Source organism: Gopherus flavomarginatus, chromosome 1 (assembly GCF_025201925.1).
Source record: "Gopherus flavomarginatus isolate rGopFla2 chromosome 1, rGopFla2.mat.asm, whole genome shotgun sequence".
Taxonomy (NCBI): Eukaryota; Metazoa; Chordata; order Testudines; family Testudinidae; genus Gopherus; species Gopherus flavomarginatus.
In genome coordinates, this window is record NC_066617.1 from 324,914,711 (window position 1) to 324,932,536 (window position 17,826).

At 43.2% G+C, this 17,826-nt stretch overlaps 1 protein-coding gene across 6 annotated transcripts; it reads right to left on the reverse strand.

Annotated features, from left to right (window-relative positions):
• Nucleotides 1–1,832: 1,832 nt before the first annotated feature.
• Nucleotides 1,833–17,613, reverse strand: TEX26 (testis expressed 26). Of its 6 annotated transcripts, none has more exons than XM_050937321.1 (7): nucleotides 17,413–17,613; nucleotides 13,244–13,323; nucleotides 12,804–12,966; nucleotides 11,092–11,248; nucleotides 9,590–9,766; nucleotides 5,117–5,278; nucleotides 1,833–4,693 (listed from the first exon to the last, which is right to left on the reverse strand). In XM_050937321.1, the coding sequence occupies exons 2-7, from the start codon at nucleotides 13,279–13,281 to the stop codon at nucleotides 4,581–4,583; spliced, it is 810 nt and encodes a 269-aa protein (XP_050793278.1). In that variant the 5' UTR covers nucleotides 13,282–13,323; nucleotides 17,413–17,613; the 3' UTR covers nucleotides 1,833–4,580. The 6 variants fall into 6 exon arrangements, with proteins under 6 accessions (XP_050793278.1, XP_050793275.1, XP_050793279.1 ...); XM_050937318.1 differs by having other exon boundaries at nucleotides 13,239–13,323; XM_050937322.1 differs by lacking the exon at nucleotides 17,413–17,613 and adding an exon at nucleotides 16,883–17,194 and having other exon boundaries at nucleotides 12,804–12,897; nucleotides 13,239–13,323.
• Between the last annotated feature and the right edge of the window lie 213 nt (nucleotides 17,614–17,826).

Sequence of the window (17,826 nt, forward strand, 5' to 3'; positions counted from 1 at the left end):
CAGGTAACCATCAAGAGATCCATCCCCTGTTGCCCATTCCCAGCTTCTGGCAAACAGGCTAGGGACACTCAGAGCATGGTGTTGCATCCCTCCCCATCTTGGCTAATAGCCACTGATGGACCTATTCTCCAGAGATTTATCTAGTTTTTTTTTAATTCTGTTATAGTTTTGGTCTTCACAGCATCCTCTGGCAAAGAGTTCCACGGGTTGTCTTTATGTTGTGTGAAGAAGTACTTCCTTTTGTTTTTTTAAAACCTGCTGCCTATTAATTTCATTGGGTGACTGCTAGTTCTTGTGTTATGTGAAGGATTAAATAACATTTTCTTATTCACTTTCTTCACACCAGTCAAGATTTTATAGACCTCTATCATATCCCCCCTTAATCGTCTCTTTCCTAAGCTGAAAATTGTCATTTTAATTTCTCCTCCTGTTCCATGCCCCTAATCATTTTAGTTGCCCATCTCTGTACCTTTTCTATTTCCAATATATCTTTTTTGGGATGGCATGACCAGATCTGCACACAGTATTCAAGGTGTACACATACCATGGATTTATATAGAGGCAATATGATATTTTCTGTCTTATTATCTATCCCTTTCTTAAAAAAGCAAAGGTTTCAGAGTAGCAGCCGTGTTAGTCTGTATCTGCAAAAAGGAGTACTTGTAGCACCTTAGAGTCTAACAAATTTATTTGAGCATAAGCTTTTGTGGGCTACATCCAATGAGGTGGGCTGGAGCCCACAAAAGCTTATGATAAAATAAATGTGTTAGTCTCTAAGGTGCCACAAGTACTCCTGTTCTTTTTTAAAAAGCAAACAGAATGTTGGGAATCATTGACTGCCGCTGCACATTGAGTGGATGTTTTCAGAGAACTATCCATAATTACTCCAAGATCTCTTTCTTGAGTGTTAACAGCTAATTCAGACTCCATCATTTTGTATGTATAGTTGAGATTGTTTTCCAATGTGCATTACTTTGCATTTATCAACATTGAATTTCATCTGCCATTTTTGTTGCCCAGTCACCCAGTTTTGTGAGATCCCTTTGTAACATTTCGCAGTCCTTCCAGTGAATTGCAAATTTCTTCTTTACAACTTCCCTGCTGGCAAATCCCCGATTAAGCACATAATGGCTATTTAGCATTTTGCTGGCATGCCAGTTCGGCTTTGTCTCTGAGGAATTGGCTTATGAGTGTTATCCAGAATTGCAACATATTTCAGTAACAAAGATACAGCAAAATCTCAATTTCACATGCAGTGTTGTTACACACATTTCAACAGGACAATAATATTCAGCAGATTATGAGATTGTAAATGAGTTTTCAAAGGTATACTTTGTACAAAATATATCATAGCCATTTAAAAGTGATGAACATGAAGTGTGTCACAGGCATGCATGAAATAAGCGATGCCAGTCTAATCAGCTGATCCTCAGCATTATGGCCTGGTTGGAACCCTTCCTGGTAATGAGGTAACTGTGGGGCAATTAAAGGCAATAGTCACTTAAATACCAATCTCTCAAACATCTTAAAAGTTATGCTGATCAAAGTCTTTGGATGATAGTCCTTTGAATCATCTGCCTTCCTTCTAGGCTTGAGAAGTGCCAATGCATTACCTTTGGAACTGTACAGCATTTCAAACAAGTATTATAGAGTCTTACTAGAAAGTCACAACAAGATGAACTCATCTGATGCATGAACTCCCCATAAAGTTATGCTGCAGTTTACTGTCCATCTGATCAAGTGTAACAAGTACCACATAATTTGTTCATATTAATTCTTGTAATAACAATCAGTTTTCCAACAAAATACTCAGTCAAGATACTTTATTTATTTAGAAAGGCAAAACATTTAGAGAGGCAAAAAGTACAGTTCTTTAGTTAAAGACCATCATATATATGCATGGAAGATAAACTAGTGACTTTTAAGAACTAGTTAAGGGAACTCAAAATCCCCTGTTTTGTGTTCTCCAGCACACAAAGAACAAACCAGGTATTTTCAGTCCAGATTACTTCTTTCAGATTAAGGAAATACAGAGTGAGAACAAATATAAAGTCTTCATGATAGCACAAAAAATGACTTTCTCAGAAACACTGCATAAAAAATAAAACACACAATAGTAAGTGCCTTATAACCACAACTGCAGCAAGCAGAGACCTCTTATATATTTCAAGGTTAACTATACAGAAAACAAAATGACAGCCTCTTTTTTCAGTTACATGACCACCCATACATAACTTTATATTGGATATAAATTCACCATCTCTGTTGCTAGTACATAGATACCAACCATAGAAATAAGGGCCTTGTTTTTCTCTGTGTGTGTTTGCTCTGAGTGTAGCTTTTAATGCTCTCACTGATGTACTTTCCTTCCTTTGGCATATGAGATGTTGCCTCAAGTCTAGTGTTACATGGTCACCTCGGTGTCAATGATATTAAATTTCTGAATGAGACATTCTTCTGTGACCCTTAGCCATATTACTGTAATCATCCACGTCTTGCAGCCCATTCACAAGCCATGACTACAAGCCTTATAAGACTCTTGGAAGTAAAGTATCTGATAATACTGCTGATTTGCTGTTTGCCTCAAAAGCGCATTTCAGTGTATTAGCAGCTACCACTATTTAACAATTAATAGGTAAGCCATCTTCATTTTCTTTTCTTAATCTTTCAGTAATTATTGGGTCCCTGCCTGCAACCATCTAGACTTTGTGCAAGATAACTGCACAGTGATTGCACAGACTGACATCCTTCTTCTAAGCACAAGGGCATGGGATGGAGCACTAGTATCCATTTCAAGCAATACAGCCTCTGTGTACCATGTTAGGCCAGAAGAGTCACATAGTCACTGGGTCTCTTCGCTAGAGCTGTGTGAATAACTGATTGGAATGGCCAGTGAACCTAAACAAACAGCTGTCTGGGCTGAAGGCCTTTCTTGTGGGTGGGCAGAATAGGGTGTGGGTGTGCTGGCAAGACCCCACTCACCCAAGAGCAGCAGGTCAATGAGGCCCATCTTCCAAACAAACCCACTTGTTTACTGTCTCCTGGTCCTATATGTAGCAGGGTTTCTTCCTACAGACTAGTCTGGAACATGGTTAAAGTAGTCACACACTACTCACATACATAGTTACATGCACATACTAACTTGTCCTTAGAGGATTGATACTTTAAATGGTAGATAGATGAAGTATAGTGAAGTAAGTAGCTGTTTCAAGTCACCTATCTCAAGACACATTCCTTACCTAGAAGAGGACTATTGATGGAGGATCTTTTAATTAGAAAAATGTAAACACATGAACTCCCAGAGTGATCAGGTTTTGAGTAGCACTTGTAAAGAGGCCAACTTCACAGAATATGGGATTTGGTTGCAGATAAATTATCTGATTCATTTTTGATAAATTCAAGGTATAAGAAAGAATATAATTTTTTAGGAGAAAAGATTTTTATTATACTGAAAACCTATGTTTAGAATTAAAATGTGTGTGTGGGGAGGGTTAAGTTTAGGGTAAAATAGATTGGAGAAATTAACAGCTGCTGAATTAATGAGCTAAAATAATTAAAATTTACTTCTTAATCCAATTCTTAATGGAGTTAACATGCATCAAGAACTGTTGGTTCAGTGAACATACAGGGTGTTGCTTCTTATAGGGCTGACACTAATTTTTAAACAATACTTCCATTCTGAGGAGAGCATCTAACAGCTATAGGTGCTCATGCAGCTACTCTGTTGTGGGGAGGTGGAGGTGGATGTTCATTGACCACTTGGGCTATGTCTACAGTGCAGTTAGATACCTACAGCTGGCCTCTTCCAGTTGACTTGTGCTTGTGGGGCTCGGGCTAAGGCATTGTTTAATTGCAGTATGGACATTCAGGCTTGGGTTGGCGCCTGGGCTCTAGGACCCTGCAAAGTGGGAAGATCCCGGAGCCAAATGTCTACACTGCAATTAAACAGCCCCTTAGCCTGAGTCAGCTGGCAGACTTGAGAGATGGTAGACTTGGGATTTAGGGACCTGCTGCCCTTGGATGAGGGTAGACATAACTTCAAATGCTGCCTTACTTGAAAGATGGCTTACAAGCTGGCTGACTACTTAAAATTTGCAGTATAGGCCTTCTGGTCTGTCAGTAGTGGGATGTCATTCAGGTAAGACTGCAGCTGGCCATGGGGAAAATATTTAAAAATCAAGAGTTTAGCCCTAATGCTGAATCTTGAGTTTGAGGACTGAATTCGAGGGTGGGAGATGTTATTTCATTTACCCCTACAAAGCAACAATCATAATTAGAGTACATGACATCTTTGACTGACAACATATTTACAGGATCTTCTGAGCCAGGAATAAATGTTTTGCTGGAATTTACAGTACAGAAATGACAAAACATAAATCCCTTTTAACATTCTATTGCTCTCAAAGTCAGCACTCTATTTGATGAGGTAGCAGCACAACAGCCTTTATTATTTTAAAACAGGGTTTTGCAAATTATTCATCACATACACACAGAACACAAAGACATTTGGGTTACAATTACACCACTCATTCAGCACCAGCTGGATTCTGGAGGCCTTTCTCCTTTTGGATTGTCAGGTATCATTTGCATTCAGATAGTTTGTCTTCTGGTTTCTTTGAGGGTGAAGTCCTTCTGAATTTCTCACTCTGGCTCCCACAAACTGTGTTAAGAAAGTGCTGAAGAATTGCTCTCTCTGTCAATATAATTAAAAAACAAAAGAGTGAATTTGAATCTCAAGCTGTCAAGTGCAATAAATTCCAGGAATGATGAACAGTGGGATAGTTTATAAAAATTGTATTTACAAATTCTGAATGAGGATACAACAACCACTGCACTTTTAATATACTGTTTTTATAGGAGCACAGACAATTCTCTCCTACATATTTGTGAGTAGGGGAGGGAAAATTCTCTGCTTCCTAGTAATTCCTCCAGTAGGGGCAAGCGGCTCAGGGTTCACCCTCCCTTGCAGGAGAGAGAGAGAGAGGATTTTTCTACCTTTCAACAAGTGTGAAGAGTGCAGTATTCAGAAAGTTTCATAGCTTGTGTTTCACCAGTGACTGTGTGCATGATAATTTACACAGGATGGATTAAACTGTATCTTAATATAGTACTCTACCTTGCTTTGGAGCTCTTTCAATGTACTTATTAACTTGTTCTGGATCCAGAGAATTTAAAACTGATATGATATTTAAATATTCTTTCCCAAAATCTCTTTGGTACGTGGTCATCTGTTTAATGTTTTCTTGGTTCTGGATGTGAGAAAATGTCACAGTCGGAACTGTAAAGGTAAACCAGGTAGGAACATTTGAGTGAAACCAGGCATAACCCTATAATCCTTCCCTTCATCTTTCCCCTCTCCTTCCTTGTACTGTAGTCTCCTTCTGTTCTTTTCATTGTAATTGAGACCCTTTTCCTTCAATAGAATCAGTCCCCTCATATCTTCTTGCAGAATTAGCACCTTAAGAGTACATCTAAGTGCCTTAAGGAAACGGAAGCCTTATCTGCATTGTAAAGCATCATTTTTAATATCTATGATAGTATATAAATAATAATAACAATGCTCCGTATAGTTAGCTTGGGATAGTGTTTGTTTGGAATCCAGTCTATGCCCAGTTTTAGCTACCAGTTGTAGGTCTGAGACCTGATCGACTCCCCTCCTCTCCCCCCTGCTGAACAGTTTTGGGTGAAACTCAGGGACTTCACCATTAACATTGAAAAAGGAATGTTCTGCTGCTGATAAAGCACCCCCACCTCAGGAAGGTCCCTAAGGAGAGTTATAACCACCAAGGTTGTAAAGACGCTGGGAAATTAGAAAGGATACAGAAAGAGACTCAACAAATGGTAAAATAAGCTTTGATCAGTCTTTTATGCTGAGCGTCTGGACAAACAGAGAAGGTCACAACTAAGTTACAATTTGGGCATGAAAGATGAAATGTAAAAAACTTGGGCAGGAAGGAGGACACGTAGGTGCCAGTGTTTAATTGGTTAAAAACTTTGTTATTTAGGAGTATGAGATAATGTGATAGGTTTAGTAAATTTGAAGGAGGTAGCTAGTTTTACCTATATAATGTAAATGAAAAACAATGCTCTTTAGGAACCATTTCCGGATTGCAGTGCAACATCAAGCTGCTAGAACACTAATCCCTCTGCATGACCGTGACGTGAAGAGGCATCGCCGGGAACCCCCAGATGAATGAATTCTGACTGGCCATCAGGTGAAATTTGTCTGTATATCGGGAGCGGTGAGCATAAGAGATTTGCTTGGTATATGTGTTGCTAATAAATAGATGTTTAGAGCATAACTGTGTAAGGCTCTTTGGCTGGGAAAAGGTTCCGCAGACCCGTAGAGCCCTGAGGGAAAGGGCAGGTACTTAAATTGACCAGGTTTCTTCCTGAGCCCCGTGGGTAGGGATTGGTGCCTTACACCCTGAACTCTCGGATGCGAAAGGGTGGGGGATGCTAAATTGATTGGGTCACTTCTTGAGACCTCGGTAGGGTATAGGCGGGGTGCCTTAAATTGAGTGGGTAACAGTATTTTGAATTTCCTCTCAGTCAGGCTTCAGCTTGGCCATGGTACTGAGACATACACATCCTTCTGGACTTCTGTGCAGTATTTCATACCTCTGATCAACAAGTATTCCTGTGTCACCTCCAGGAAGCTGCAAGAGGGATCTGAAATGTCTTAAACTGGATCTGGTGCATATCTTTAGTCCAATCCAAGAGCCATTATGGGTAACTATACCTCCCTCTCTAGATCTCCCAATCTGTGGGGTTCCCTTAGGCTCAGCCTCTCTTCATATTATTTCAGCACCAATAGGAAGCCAATGAGAGAGATGGTGAGACAACACAGGCTGAAGTGCCAGCGGAACATAGATGGCACCTGTAGTAGGAAGTAAGACTGAGGCTCAAGAGACCTAAGGGCAGTTCCTGGCTCAGTTACAGACTTCTTGTGTAACTGTGTGAAAATCACTTAATCTACCCTGTGCCTCCATTTCCCATCGGTAAAATGGGGAGAAATGCTTCCCTATTTAACAGGAGTGTTGTGAGGATAAAACCCATTAATGAATGAAAGGTGCTCAGATACAATGATGAAGGTCATATAAGAACCTAGATAGACACCTAGCTCTATATCTTCTTTAAACAGCACCATCTTCCAGTTTTCTCAATGTCTTGTTGAAAAATCAGCACTTAGCTGAATAGCAACATCCCGGGGTGGCAAAGGCTGCCTGGAAGATGCATGTGTCATAAACAGATAGTTAAGGGTTAATGTCTCTTTTACCTGTAAAGGGTTAAGAAGCTCAGTGAACCTGTTTGACACCTGACCAGAGGACCAATGGGGGGACAAGATACTTTCAAATCTTGGTGGAGGGGAGTCTTTGTCTGTGCTTTTTGTGTTGTTCGTTGTTCGCTCTTGGGGCTAAGAGGGACCAGACGTACACCCAGGCTTTCCCAATCTTTCTGAATCAGTCCTTCATGTTTCAAAATAGTAAGTAATAGCCAGGCAAGGCGGATTAGTCTTATGTTTGTTTTCTCAACTTGTAAATGTGTTTTGCTGGAAGGATTTTTACCTCTGTTTGCTGTAACTTTGAATGTCAGGCTGGGGATATCATAAACCTAGTCCCAGATTTGGACCTTAGCGTCCAAAATATGGGGGTTAGCATGAAAACCTCCAAGCTTATAGTTACCAGCTTGGACCTGGTAAAGCTGCCACCACCCAAAAAATTAGAGTGTATTGGGGCACTCTGGTCCCCCCAAAAACCTTCCCTGGGCACCCCAAGACCCAAATCCCTTGAGTCTCACAACAAAGGGAAATAAACCTTTTCCCTTCCCCCCTCCAGGTGTTCCTGGAGAGATACACAGAAGCAAACTCCGTGAATCTAAACAGAGGGAGTCCACCCTCTCTATTTCCAGTTCTGGAAACACAAGCACTTCCCTCTTCACCCAGAGGGAATGCAAAGTCAGGCTAGTAAATCTAACACACATAGATTTCCCCCTGACTTCTTCCTCCCACCAATTCCCTGGTGAGCACAGACTCAATTCCCTGGAGTCCCCCACTAAAGAAAAACTCCAACAAGTCTTAAAAAGAAAGCTTTATATAAAAAGAAAGAAAAAGTACATAAAAATGGTCTCTCTGTATTAAGGTGACAAATACAGGGTCATTTGCTTAAAAGAATATTGAATAAACAGCCTTATTCAAAAAGAATACAATTCAAAGCACTCCAGCAACTATATCCATGTAAATACAAAAGAAAAACAATAACCTCTATTGTTTTTATGATCTCTGTACTCACAACTTGGAAACAGAAGATTAGAAAGCAGGAAATAGAAATCCCCTCATAGCCGAGAGAGAGTCAGCAGAAGATCAAGAACAAAGGACTCACACACAAACTTCCCTCCACCCAGAGTTGAAAAAATCCTGTTTCCTGATTGGTCCTCTGGTCAGGTGTTTCAGATACTTCTTTCCAGGTGAAAGAGACGTTAACCCTTAGCTATCTGTTTATGACGGGGGGGTGGTGGTCCCTCTAGTCTATATGAATCTGAGTACCCTGTAAAACATTTTCCATCCTGATTTTACAGAGATAATTTTTACCTTTTCTTCCTTTAATTAAAAGCTGTCTTTTTAAGAACCTGATTGATTTTTCCTTGTTTTAAAATCCAAGGGATTGAGTCTGAACTCACCAGGGATTGGTGGGGGGAAAGGAGGGGGGACAGTTAATTCCTCTTTGTGTTACGATCCAAGGAGTTTGGATCTGTGTAAGCCTCTCAAGGCAACCCAGGGAGGGGAAAGTCTGGGGGGAAAAGGAGGGGGATAGGTAATTTCTCCTTGTTTTAAGACCCAAGGGGTTTGGGTCTTGGGTTCCCCAGGGAAGGTTTTGGGGGAACAGAAAGTGTGCCAGACACAGACTTCGGGCTGGTGGCAGCGTACCAAATTTAAGCTAGTAATTAAGCTTAGAAAGGTCCATGCAGGTCCCCCACATTTGTACTCTAAAGTTCAAAGTGGGGGAAAAACCCTTGACAGCATGAAATCAAGTTTATTTCCCAATGGGCTGTCCCTGACCATTTCTAGGTTGGCTTTGACCAATTTTTGTGCGACACTGGCAAGCTCTGAACCTCTTTCTCCGGTGGATGAGGGATTGCACCACTGTGCCCCCTCTCCCAGCAGTTTCTAATGCAAGGGGTCAGCGGCCCAGGTTTTCCCATCCTGACATGTCTGTGCATGTCAAATATTGGTGAACAGAGTTCTTGTGATGGGATTTGCAAGAGCACTCAGGTCCCTTTGACTTCAATAGGAACAGAGATAAGCAAATTTGCACTTCTATGTGTAAAATTACTCCATGGTGCAAAGTTCATGCTGGACTCTCATAAAGAAACAGGCTCATTTTCTCCTGTTACAGGAAATCTTCAGACATCACTAATCAGTTACATAAGTAGAAGTGACCAGAGACTACTGAAGAACTAATTTAATAGTTGACATGATTTCAAAAGAATCTGATTTCTCAGATATGACATGTAAAGAGCTGAAGCCATGATTTTCATCAGTTCACAATATTTTACTTATTTACGTTTTAAAAAACAAATATATTCTTACCAACTCCTTTTGCTGGAATATGCCGGTTTGCATTACATCCATATTTCCAGGAAAAGTCCATGAAGTCATGGATGTGGGCTGGGGCCTGGTAATGATGCCTAAACTCAGTTGCTGGAGGATGTGAAATTATTTTTTTCCAGTCAGGAGGCACAGGAATAGTATCTTTAATTTGTAAACCTGGAGAAATTAAAAAATAGCGTCAGTTTTATGGTACAATAAAATATCTTCTTCTCAATGAAACAGGAGATTTGTATTTATGTGTGTGTGTGTGCGTGCGCGCACATGTGCGTGTCTCAGAAGTAAACAACAGGAAGCTAACCAGTAGAACCAGTCAAAATTTTTCTATCAAATTTGTGTGTTTTTTTTTTGCAGGGGGGGAGGGGGCACACAAAATTGGGCTTTCATCCAAATGAAAAGGATCTGCTTTCATGGAAAATTACAAGTTGTTATTGACAAACTGAATGCTTAAGAACTTAAAAAAAAATTTGGTTCCCAATCAAAAACCTACATGTTTTGAGTCTAAAATGCCACCATAGTACCTCATGGGGTTGTGGTTTGGGTGCCACGCACTCCCATTCTCTTCTGGGACCAGCCTACCCAGCCAGACCACATCTCCCAAGATGCATGCCCCTACCCTCAGCAAAGGGGATACCAAGCTGCATTATGAGAGTTGTAGTTCAACCAGAGAGCCTGGCCTATAGAGGAGAACAGGAGCATAAAACATCAAAACTACAACTCCCATGAGGCACCAAGGCAGCATTTCTTTTTGGTTGAAATTTTCTGTATGAAAAAAGCCCCTTATCTTCTGACTTGCTCTACTAATCAGCCATGTTGGTGCCTCACTACGGATGGAAAGAGTTGAAAGGCTGGATGTGTGATGAGGGAGATAAGATTGCAACAGACTGGCACTAAATTTCTGAGTCAACAGGTGCTTTACTTCCAAGATGTGTTAGGACCTTGCCCAAAGTCCATTCATGTGCATGGAAGCCTTTCCATTTATTTCAGTGGGCCCCATAAAGAGAGAGATTGTCAAGGGGACAATGAAAAAGCACTGAACAGTGGAACCAGGGATGAAGCTTCAGTTAATTGTCTTCAATAAAGTAGTAACAGCTTTGTACTTTTAGCCATAACCTACTGGGATACTGGGAGGCTTAGAGGGACCGTGATCTACAAGGATAAATGCCAGAAGCATGTGAATAGGGGAGGAAAAAGGGAGGAGATGGGAAGTTAGGGGCTAGCTGGTTTCCAGGGGGACCCTGACCCTGCCATCTGTCTGCCCCAGTTTAGCTAGGATGGAATGGGGAGAACATACATGCTGCACCCTGTGGTCCACACTTCCTTTATGCTCCCAGAGAGACAGTATCTGCCTGAGACATAATACCTCCAGGAGCCCCTGCAGGGGCAATGTGCCTCTGCTCTGTCCTCGACATTACCACAGCACTGTGCCTCAGAGTGTCTTAATGGACCATTTTAAAAGAAGAGAGAGAAATCATTGCCCTCACCCTGGGGTAATCCTAAATAATCTCCATTATAGGTAGAGTTGAACTGTGCTCTGATTGCTTCCCCGACCTCTTGTTTAGAAAGAGGCTGTGTCCAGGGTGAAAGGCTGCTGATGGGCTGTGGTTTTTCTTCTCGAGGCACCTTCCAAATCATGAAACTCTAATAACACAAAGAGTGGGATTTTGTAGATCTGCATGTCTACAATTAGAGCATCATATACACAGTAAATTAGATTGTATTCAGCCAGCTCCCACAGAGTAAGATATAATTTGAAGCTCAGTAATAATAATGCCTATTTCTTATATAGCACTTTTCATCAGTAGATCTTGAAATGCTTCATAAACTTTAATCTCTTTCTCCTTCAAACACCCTTATTTGGGGTTATCCCCATTCTACAGATGGGAAACTGAGGCATAGAAAGGCTAAGTGATTTGCACAAGGTTACACAAGAAGTCGATGGCAGAGCAGGAAATTGAACCACATCCTAGGTCAATGCCATAGTCACTGGACCAGCCCCTCTCTTTTGTTGTATATTAACCACAATAATTCTACCATATGAGAAGTTTCAAGTAGTGTTCATAGTAAGCACCGGTTATATGCTGCCCGTTTTGAAAAGGGACACATCAACTTGAAAACTAGTCAGCCAATTACAAAATAAAAATGAATTTACAATATAGTTTCAGGTACTTCTTCTCCCAAACCCCCTAACCAATTTTTGGGGTCTTATAATCATATTTTCCTATTTTTAGAATGTCTCTCTCTCCCTAGCTGCTGTGTAAGAGAGACCCACAAACAGCAGAGGAAACTAACAAAAAAGAGGAAACAATGAAATTGACTATAAGCTAAGAACTTGATCCAAAATGCTGTCAAATGCCCAGAGTAAACAAGCTGAAAATGGAGAAAAAGAGCCCCTGACTCTTAACACAAAAGGAGGGATGTTAACCTCAGGCCAAATTCCAATCTGGCTAGCAATTACATTATGTTCCTCAAATACTCAGCAGCTGGATACATTTGTCCCTTCCTGTCATAAACATTGGGTAATAGCATTGTGCACTGTTGTATATCACAGGTGGATAAAGTGATTAGTGTGGGTATGTGCTTATGGTCTGTAAAATGCTTTGGGATCCTTTGAGATGGGCAGTATTTAAATATGAATCTTTATTTGTTTTTCAGACCATTGTGGAACTGTTCTGAAAAAAAGGATGGAAATGATAGAAAGATGTAAATGCTAAGGGCTGAATATTCTTGACATACATGAAGAAATGGAGACCATCTACAGAAGATGGTGATACACAACAGAGTTTGCTGAACGGAAGGAATAATATGGTTGGTCTGCAATGGAGTAGCTGCAGCCCAAAACGGAGCAGAGACTGCACATTTCAGAATGGGAATATTTGTGCATCACCATTAGAAGAGCCACCAGATCTCCCAAATAATATCTGCCCATCTTATAGATGAGACCTGCCATTGTTCTTTTACACTGTAAACATATTAGTGAATGATGTTGTCTTCTTCAACTATCAAATCCAGAGTCAGAATAATACCCATCTCTTCAAAGTTTCTTGTTGCTAAGTGCTTCTTCTAGCACCCCATTCAGTGGCGTGCTTCAAAACTACAGCACCATAGACTTTATATCAAAACAAAATATTAAGCACTACCACAGTACCTTTCTTAAGCAACCATAAATGAGAGAGAATGCTATAGCATTCCTTACTTGACTAGGATGAGGATTGTTTCTCCTTGTTCCTGATGAAGAGCCAGTCATTATAGGTTCTGCCTTGGAATATGGTTTCCAACAGAACTCTTCTCTGTAAGTATTAAAACCAATAGGATCACTAAGCTGGTATGGATTCACATGTCCTTTTGCCGTTCTGAGACTATAAAAAAAGCATTAGAAATTGCAGTTAGAAATAAGGACACAAAGTATAAAAGCAGCATCTATCATTTACCACCTGTAATACTGCAAATACTGTGGTAAATGTATTTCCTATTGTAAGTACTGCAAGCACTGGGGTAAAATCACATATTATCATTAAATCTGCACTGTAACTCAACAGTTACTCATCTGGACATGAACACAGGTTTTCAATACATCACAAAAACAAAACTAGCAGAAGAGTTAGCATTAATCTAGCCAGTATTATTTTACCGTACTGCTTCAGTCTCCACTGGTGCTCTATATGGGTATTCATGTTTCATTGTAGTTTCATACGGATCCCACATTATTTTGTCTCCTAAAAACATATTGTACCAGTTATAAATGTAATAAATACAGAATGCTGTCTATCCTATCTTTGTGACTATTCAGATAAATCATTCAGATGCAAGAAACTATAGATAAGCATCAGAGGGGTAGCCCTGTTAGTCTGGATCTGTAAAAGCAGCAAAGAATCCTGTGGCACCTTATAGACTAACAGACGTTTTGGAGCATGAGCTTTCGTGGGTGAATACCCACTTCGTCAGATGCATGAGATAGACAAGCAATTTCACACAGTTTAACACACAAAGTAACTCAGGACCATTTGTGGCCATAGAGAATTCCCTCTCCATTGAATCAGCTGGAGTCAACCACATAAACTGATGTGCTTTCCTTTCCTTGCTTTTGTATTTGAAAGCTATTTCATTTGCCTTTCTAAGCATCCTGGTAGTTGGGAGTAATTAATCCAAACAAGGGCTGAGTCTATGGCCACGTCCAGACTAGGGTATTAAAATCGATTTTAGATATGCAACTTCAGCTACGTGAATAATGTAGCTGAAGTCGAATTTCTAAAATCGAGGTACTCACCCATCTAGACGGTGCGGCATTGATGTCCGCGGCTCTCCGTGTCGATTCCGGAACTTCGTTCGGGTTGATGGAGTTCCGGAATCGATGTAAGCACGCTCGGGGATCGATACATCGCGTCCAGACTAGACGCGATATATCGATCCCCGAGCAATCGATTTTAACCCGCCGATGCCGCGGGTTAGTCTGGACGTGGGCTATGTTGGCAGAAACAGGTAAACTCTTTACTTGGATTGAAATTCTTTAGAGCAGGAGACATCTTTTTACATGTTTACACATCATCTAGCACAATGGTGTTAGGGCCTGTAGCTGCTACCATAATAAAACAGCATGCTTAAAGTAGAGTCTGGTGACACTGATGGTAAAAAAGCCTGAGCTCCAGCTACAGTACTGCTTCCACTGTTGCTACTATTGGACTGCTCCAGTGGGAATTACAGGTCCCATATCTGGCATAGTACACATGGCCATGGGAAAAAAATCAGGAGAAAAGCAGAGGGGTTTGGAAGGGGAAGGCATAAAAATTGAGAAGAGGGGAGAGCAGAGATATGAACTAGAGTGTGAATATATGGTGCTATGAGGGTAGTGATACTGACAACATTTTCAGTGAAGAGGGAGACTGATGAGAATGAGGGAAACCAAAAAAGGAGAAGTTGAAGTTTTGGAAATAATAAAATGTGGATGGACTAGAACTTTCAAGCAGCAGTTCTCAAACTGTGGGTCGGGACCCCACAGTGGGTTTCAACCCCATTTTAATGGGGTTGCTAGGGCTGGCATTAGACTTGCTGGGGTCCGGGGCCAAAGCCAGAGCCCTACCCCCTCGGGCTGAAGCCCGAGTCCCACTGCCCAGGGCTGAAGCTGACGCTTGAGCCCCTCTGCCCAGGGCCAAAGCCCAAGCCCCCCACCTGGGTGGCAGGGCTCCAGCTTTGGCCCCTTGCCTGGAGCAGCAGGGCTTGGGCTTTGGCCCCCCACCTGCGGCAGCAGGGCTAAGGCAGGCTCTGGCTTCGGTATGTTTGGATCATAGTCAAACATACAACTCTGGTTTAGATGCCTAAGTACCATTGTGGACCTGGGTCTTAGAGTACTCATATACATAAAGTTAAGCATGTGTAAAGGTTTTTGTGGGATTGGGGTAATAGTCGCTTGCTATTTCTGTGCACAAGTAAAGAAGAAACAATAACCAAACTCAGCACTCCATACCTCAAAGGAGTTAATTAAGACCACAACACTGACAAAATATAATTTAAACAAGTGAATATGCGGATGTTAAGTTCTATGGAAATTAAGATGAAAACACTAAACAAAGCTAGTTCTAAAGTGACAGGGCCTTGGAGTGTTTGGTTTGTGTTACAAGATCATTCTATTTTGTATCTGCTCCTTTGATGACACTTGTAGAACTTGCTGTGACAATAGAGAATTCTGAATTTGTAGTTAGGGACTAAAAGGGGCAGGGCTATTCCTTTCATAAATACAATACATTACATTTCCAAGGCCAGACACTACATTATAGATAATTTAACACTCCCCCTACAAAAAAAATGCAGCCCAATGAAACTATTCTGTATAAGGGCTTATGCCATGCTCATAATCATAGTATCTGAGCACTTTCCAGTAGTGCATTAAGTGATGTGATTAACATCTGCCATGGTTAGTGCAGTGTCTTTGTTTTGGTAAGAACATAAGAATGGCTGTACTGGGTCAGACCAAAGGTCCATCCAGACCAGTATCCTGTCTACCAACGGCCTGCCCAGAGGGAGTGAACCTAACAGATAATGATCAAGTGATCTCACTCCTGCCATTCATCACCATCCTCTGACAAAGAGAGGTTAGGGACACCATTCCTTACCCATCCTGGCTAATAGTCATTAATGGACATAACCTCCATGAATTTATCCAGTTCTCTTTTAAACCCTTTTATAGCCTTAGCCTTCATAACCTCCTCAGCAAGGAGTTACAAAAGTTGACTGTGCGTTTGTGAAGAAGAATTTCCTTTTATTTGTTTTAAACCTGCTGCCCCTTAATTTCATTTGGTGGCCCTAGTTCTTCTATTATGGGAACAAGTAAATAACTTTTACTTTTTCACTTTCTCCACATCACTCATGATTTTATATACCTATCATATGTCCCCTTAGTCTCCTCTTTTCCAAGCTAAGTTTTATTTGTTATAGGAGGTTCTATTAATTTGTTGCTATGTGCTTATATTTGAGAAGACAGGTAGAAGGCATGCACTTGGAAGGGAAGGTGGCAAGACCCATGATGAACTTTGGTTCCTGGGGGACTTTGAGCTCTTCCAGTTGTGGCAGCAGGAACATACTAATCTGCCCTTTGCAGTGTTACTGTAACCATCTTGGTCCAAAAAATATGAGAGAGATAAGCTGGGTGAGGTAACAGCTTTCATTGGACCAGCTTCTGGTGGCGCCAGGTTCAAGCTTTTGAGCCACACAGAACTCTTTCTCAGGTCAGCACAGGGAGGAATGGCAAGGAGGGGCCAGCTGCACCAGCACAGATTGCAACCCACAGCCCAGCGCAACTCACTAAGGCATATTTGCTGATGGCAGCATTTCCCTGGGGCTGCCTCACATTTCTTCTGCCTGGCCCTCAATCCCCCACCCCACTGTCTTGTACCCAACCCTCCTCTGGTTGCCCCGCTGCTAGGGTTGCCAACTTTTTATTTACAGAAAACCGAATACCCTTGCCCTGCCCCAAGGCCTCACCCACACCATCATCCCTCTCTCCCTTTTCCTCACCCTCACTCACTCATTTTCACTGGGCTTGGGCTGAGGAATTTGGAGAGTGGAAGGGGGCTCAGGGCAGGGAGTTGGGATACAGGAGAGGGTGGGATGAGGGCTCCAGAGGGCGTTTGGCGTGGGAGGGGCTCAGGGCTGGGGCAGGGTGTTCGGGTGCAGAGGGGGTTCAGGCTCCAAGAGGGAGTTTGGGTGTGGGAGGGGACTCAGGGCTGGGGTTGGGGCATGGGAAGGAGCTCAGGGTTCAGGCTCCAGCCTGGTGGCACTTACCTCAGGCAGCTCCCGGAAGTAGCCAGCGTATCTGGCTTCTAGGCCACGGAAGTGTGGCCAGTGAGGGTCTGCACGCTCACCCCAACCACAGGCACTGCCCCCATAGCTCCCATTGGCCACATTCACAGCCAATAGGAGCTGTGGAGCTGGCACTCCGGGCGTGAACAGCACTCAGAGGCCCCTTGGCCGCCCCTGTGCCTCAGGGCTGCAGGTACATGCTGCCCACTTCGGGGAGCCTGCCTGCAACACAACTGGACTTTTAACAGCCTGGTCAGCAGTGCTATATCAGATCTGCCAGGGTCCCTTTTCAATGGGGCGTTCTGGTCCAACACCTGGCAGCCCTATCCAGGGCGCCTATTACTGGCTGGCCACGCCCCTTCGCTGGCCACGCCCCTCCCCGTTTCCTGGCTCCTGCAGGGGACTCTGGCAACAGCCGAGGACCTGGAGCAGACGCTGCTTTATCGCTAAGGCGCATGCGCAGCTCACTCACACACGGGCTCTGCTGCCTGCGCCCGCGGAGCGGGTCTCACCTGGCGGAGTCGGGGCTGGGGAGCCGGGCCGGGGTTTGCCGCGGGGGTCCGGGGCGGCCGCGGCCCCGCTAATGGGGGGAAGGGCGGATCTCCGCTGCCCGCCTCGCGGCGCCGTGTGGGGTCGGCAAGAGGCGCTTCCCCGCGGCGGCTCCAGCGCGTTCGGCGGCGGGGGCCGAGGCCCGGAGTCAGCGGGGGCCGGGGGAGCCGCTCTGTGCCGCGGGCAGGGCCGGGCCGCGCCGCTGGGAGCGCGGGACGGCGCCGGGTTGCCCCTAGCGCCCGTCTGGTGATTGTGACCGGGTCACAGCGGGGGGAGGGGAGCGGAGCGGAGCGTTATGGCCCCGTGGGCGGGCTCGAGTCTCGCCCTAGAGCCTGGCGCGGGACAGCTCCGGGGGGAGCCTCTCGCACGTTTTCAGC

Excerpts from the sequence above, each read along its gene's own strand:
- TEX26 (XM_050937318.1), bottom strand. The coding sequence starts at position 13,312 with ATGTGGGATCCGTATGAAACTACAATGAAACATGAATACCCATATAGA. Across the intron at positions 12,967-13,238 it reads GTGGAGACTGAAGCAGTACG|TCTCAGAACGGCAAAAGGAC; the intron begins GTAAAATAATAC and ends CTTTTTTTATAG. Across the intron at positions 11,249-12,803 it reads ACAATCCTCATCCTAGTCAA|AGTTTCATGATTTGGAAGGT; the intron begins GTAAGGAATGCT and ends TTGTGTTATTAG.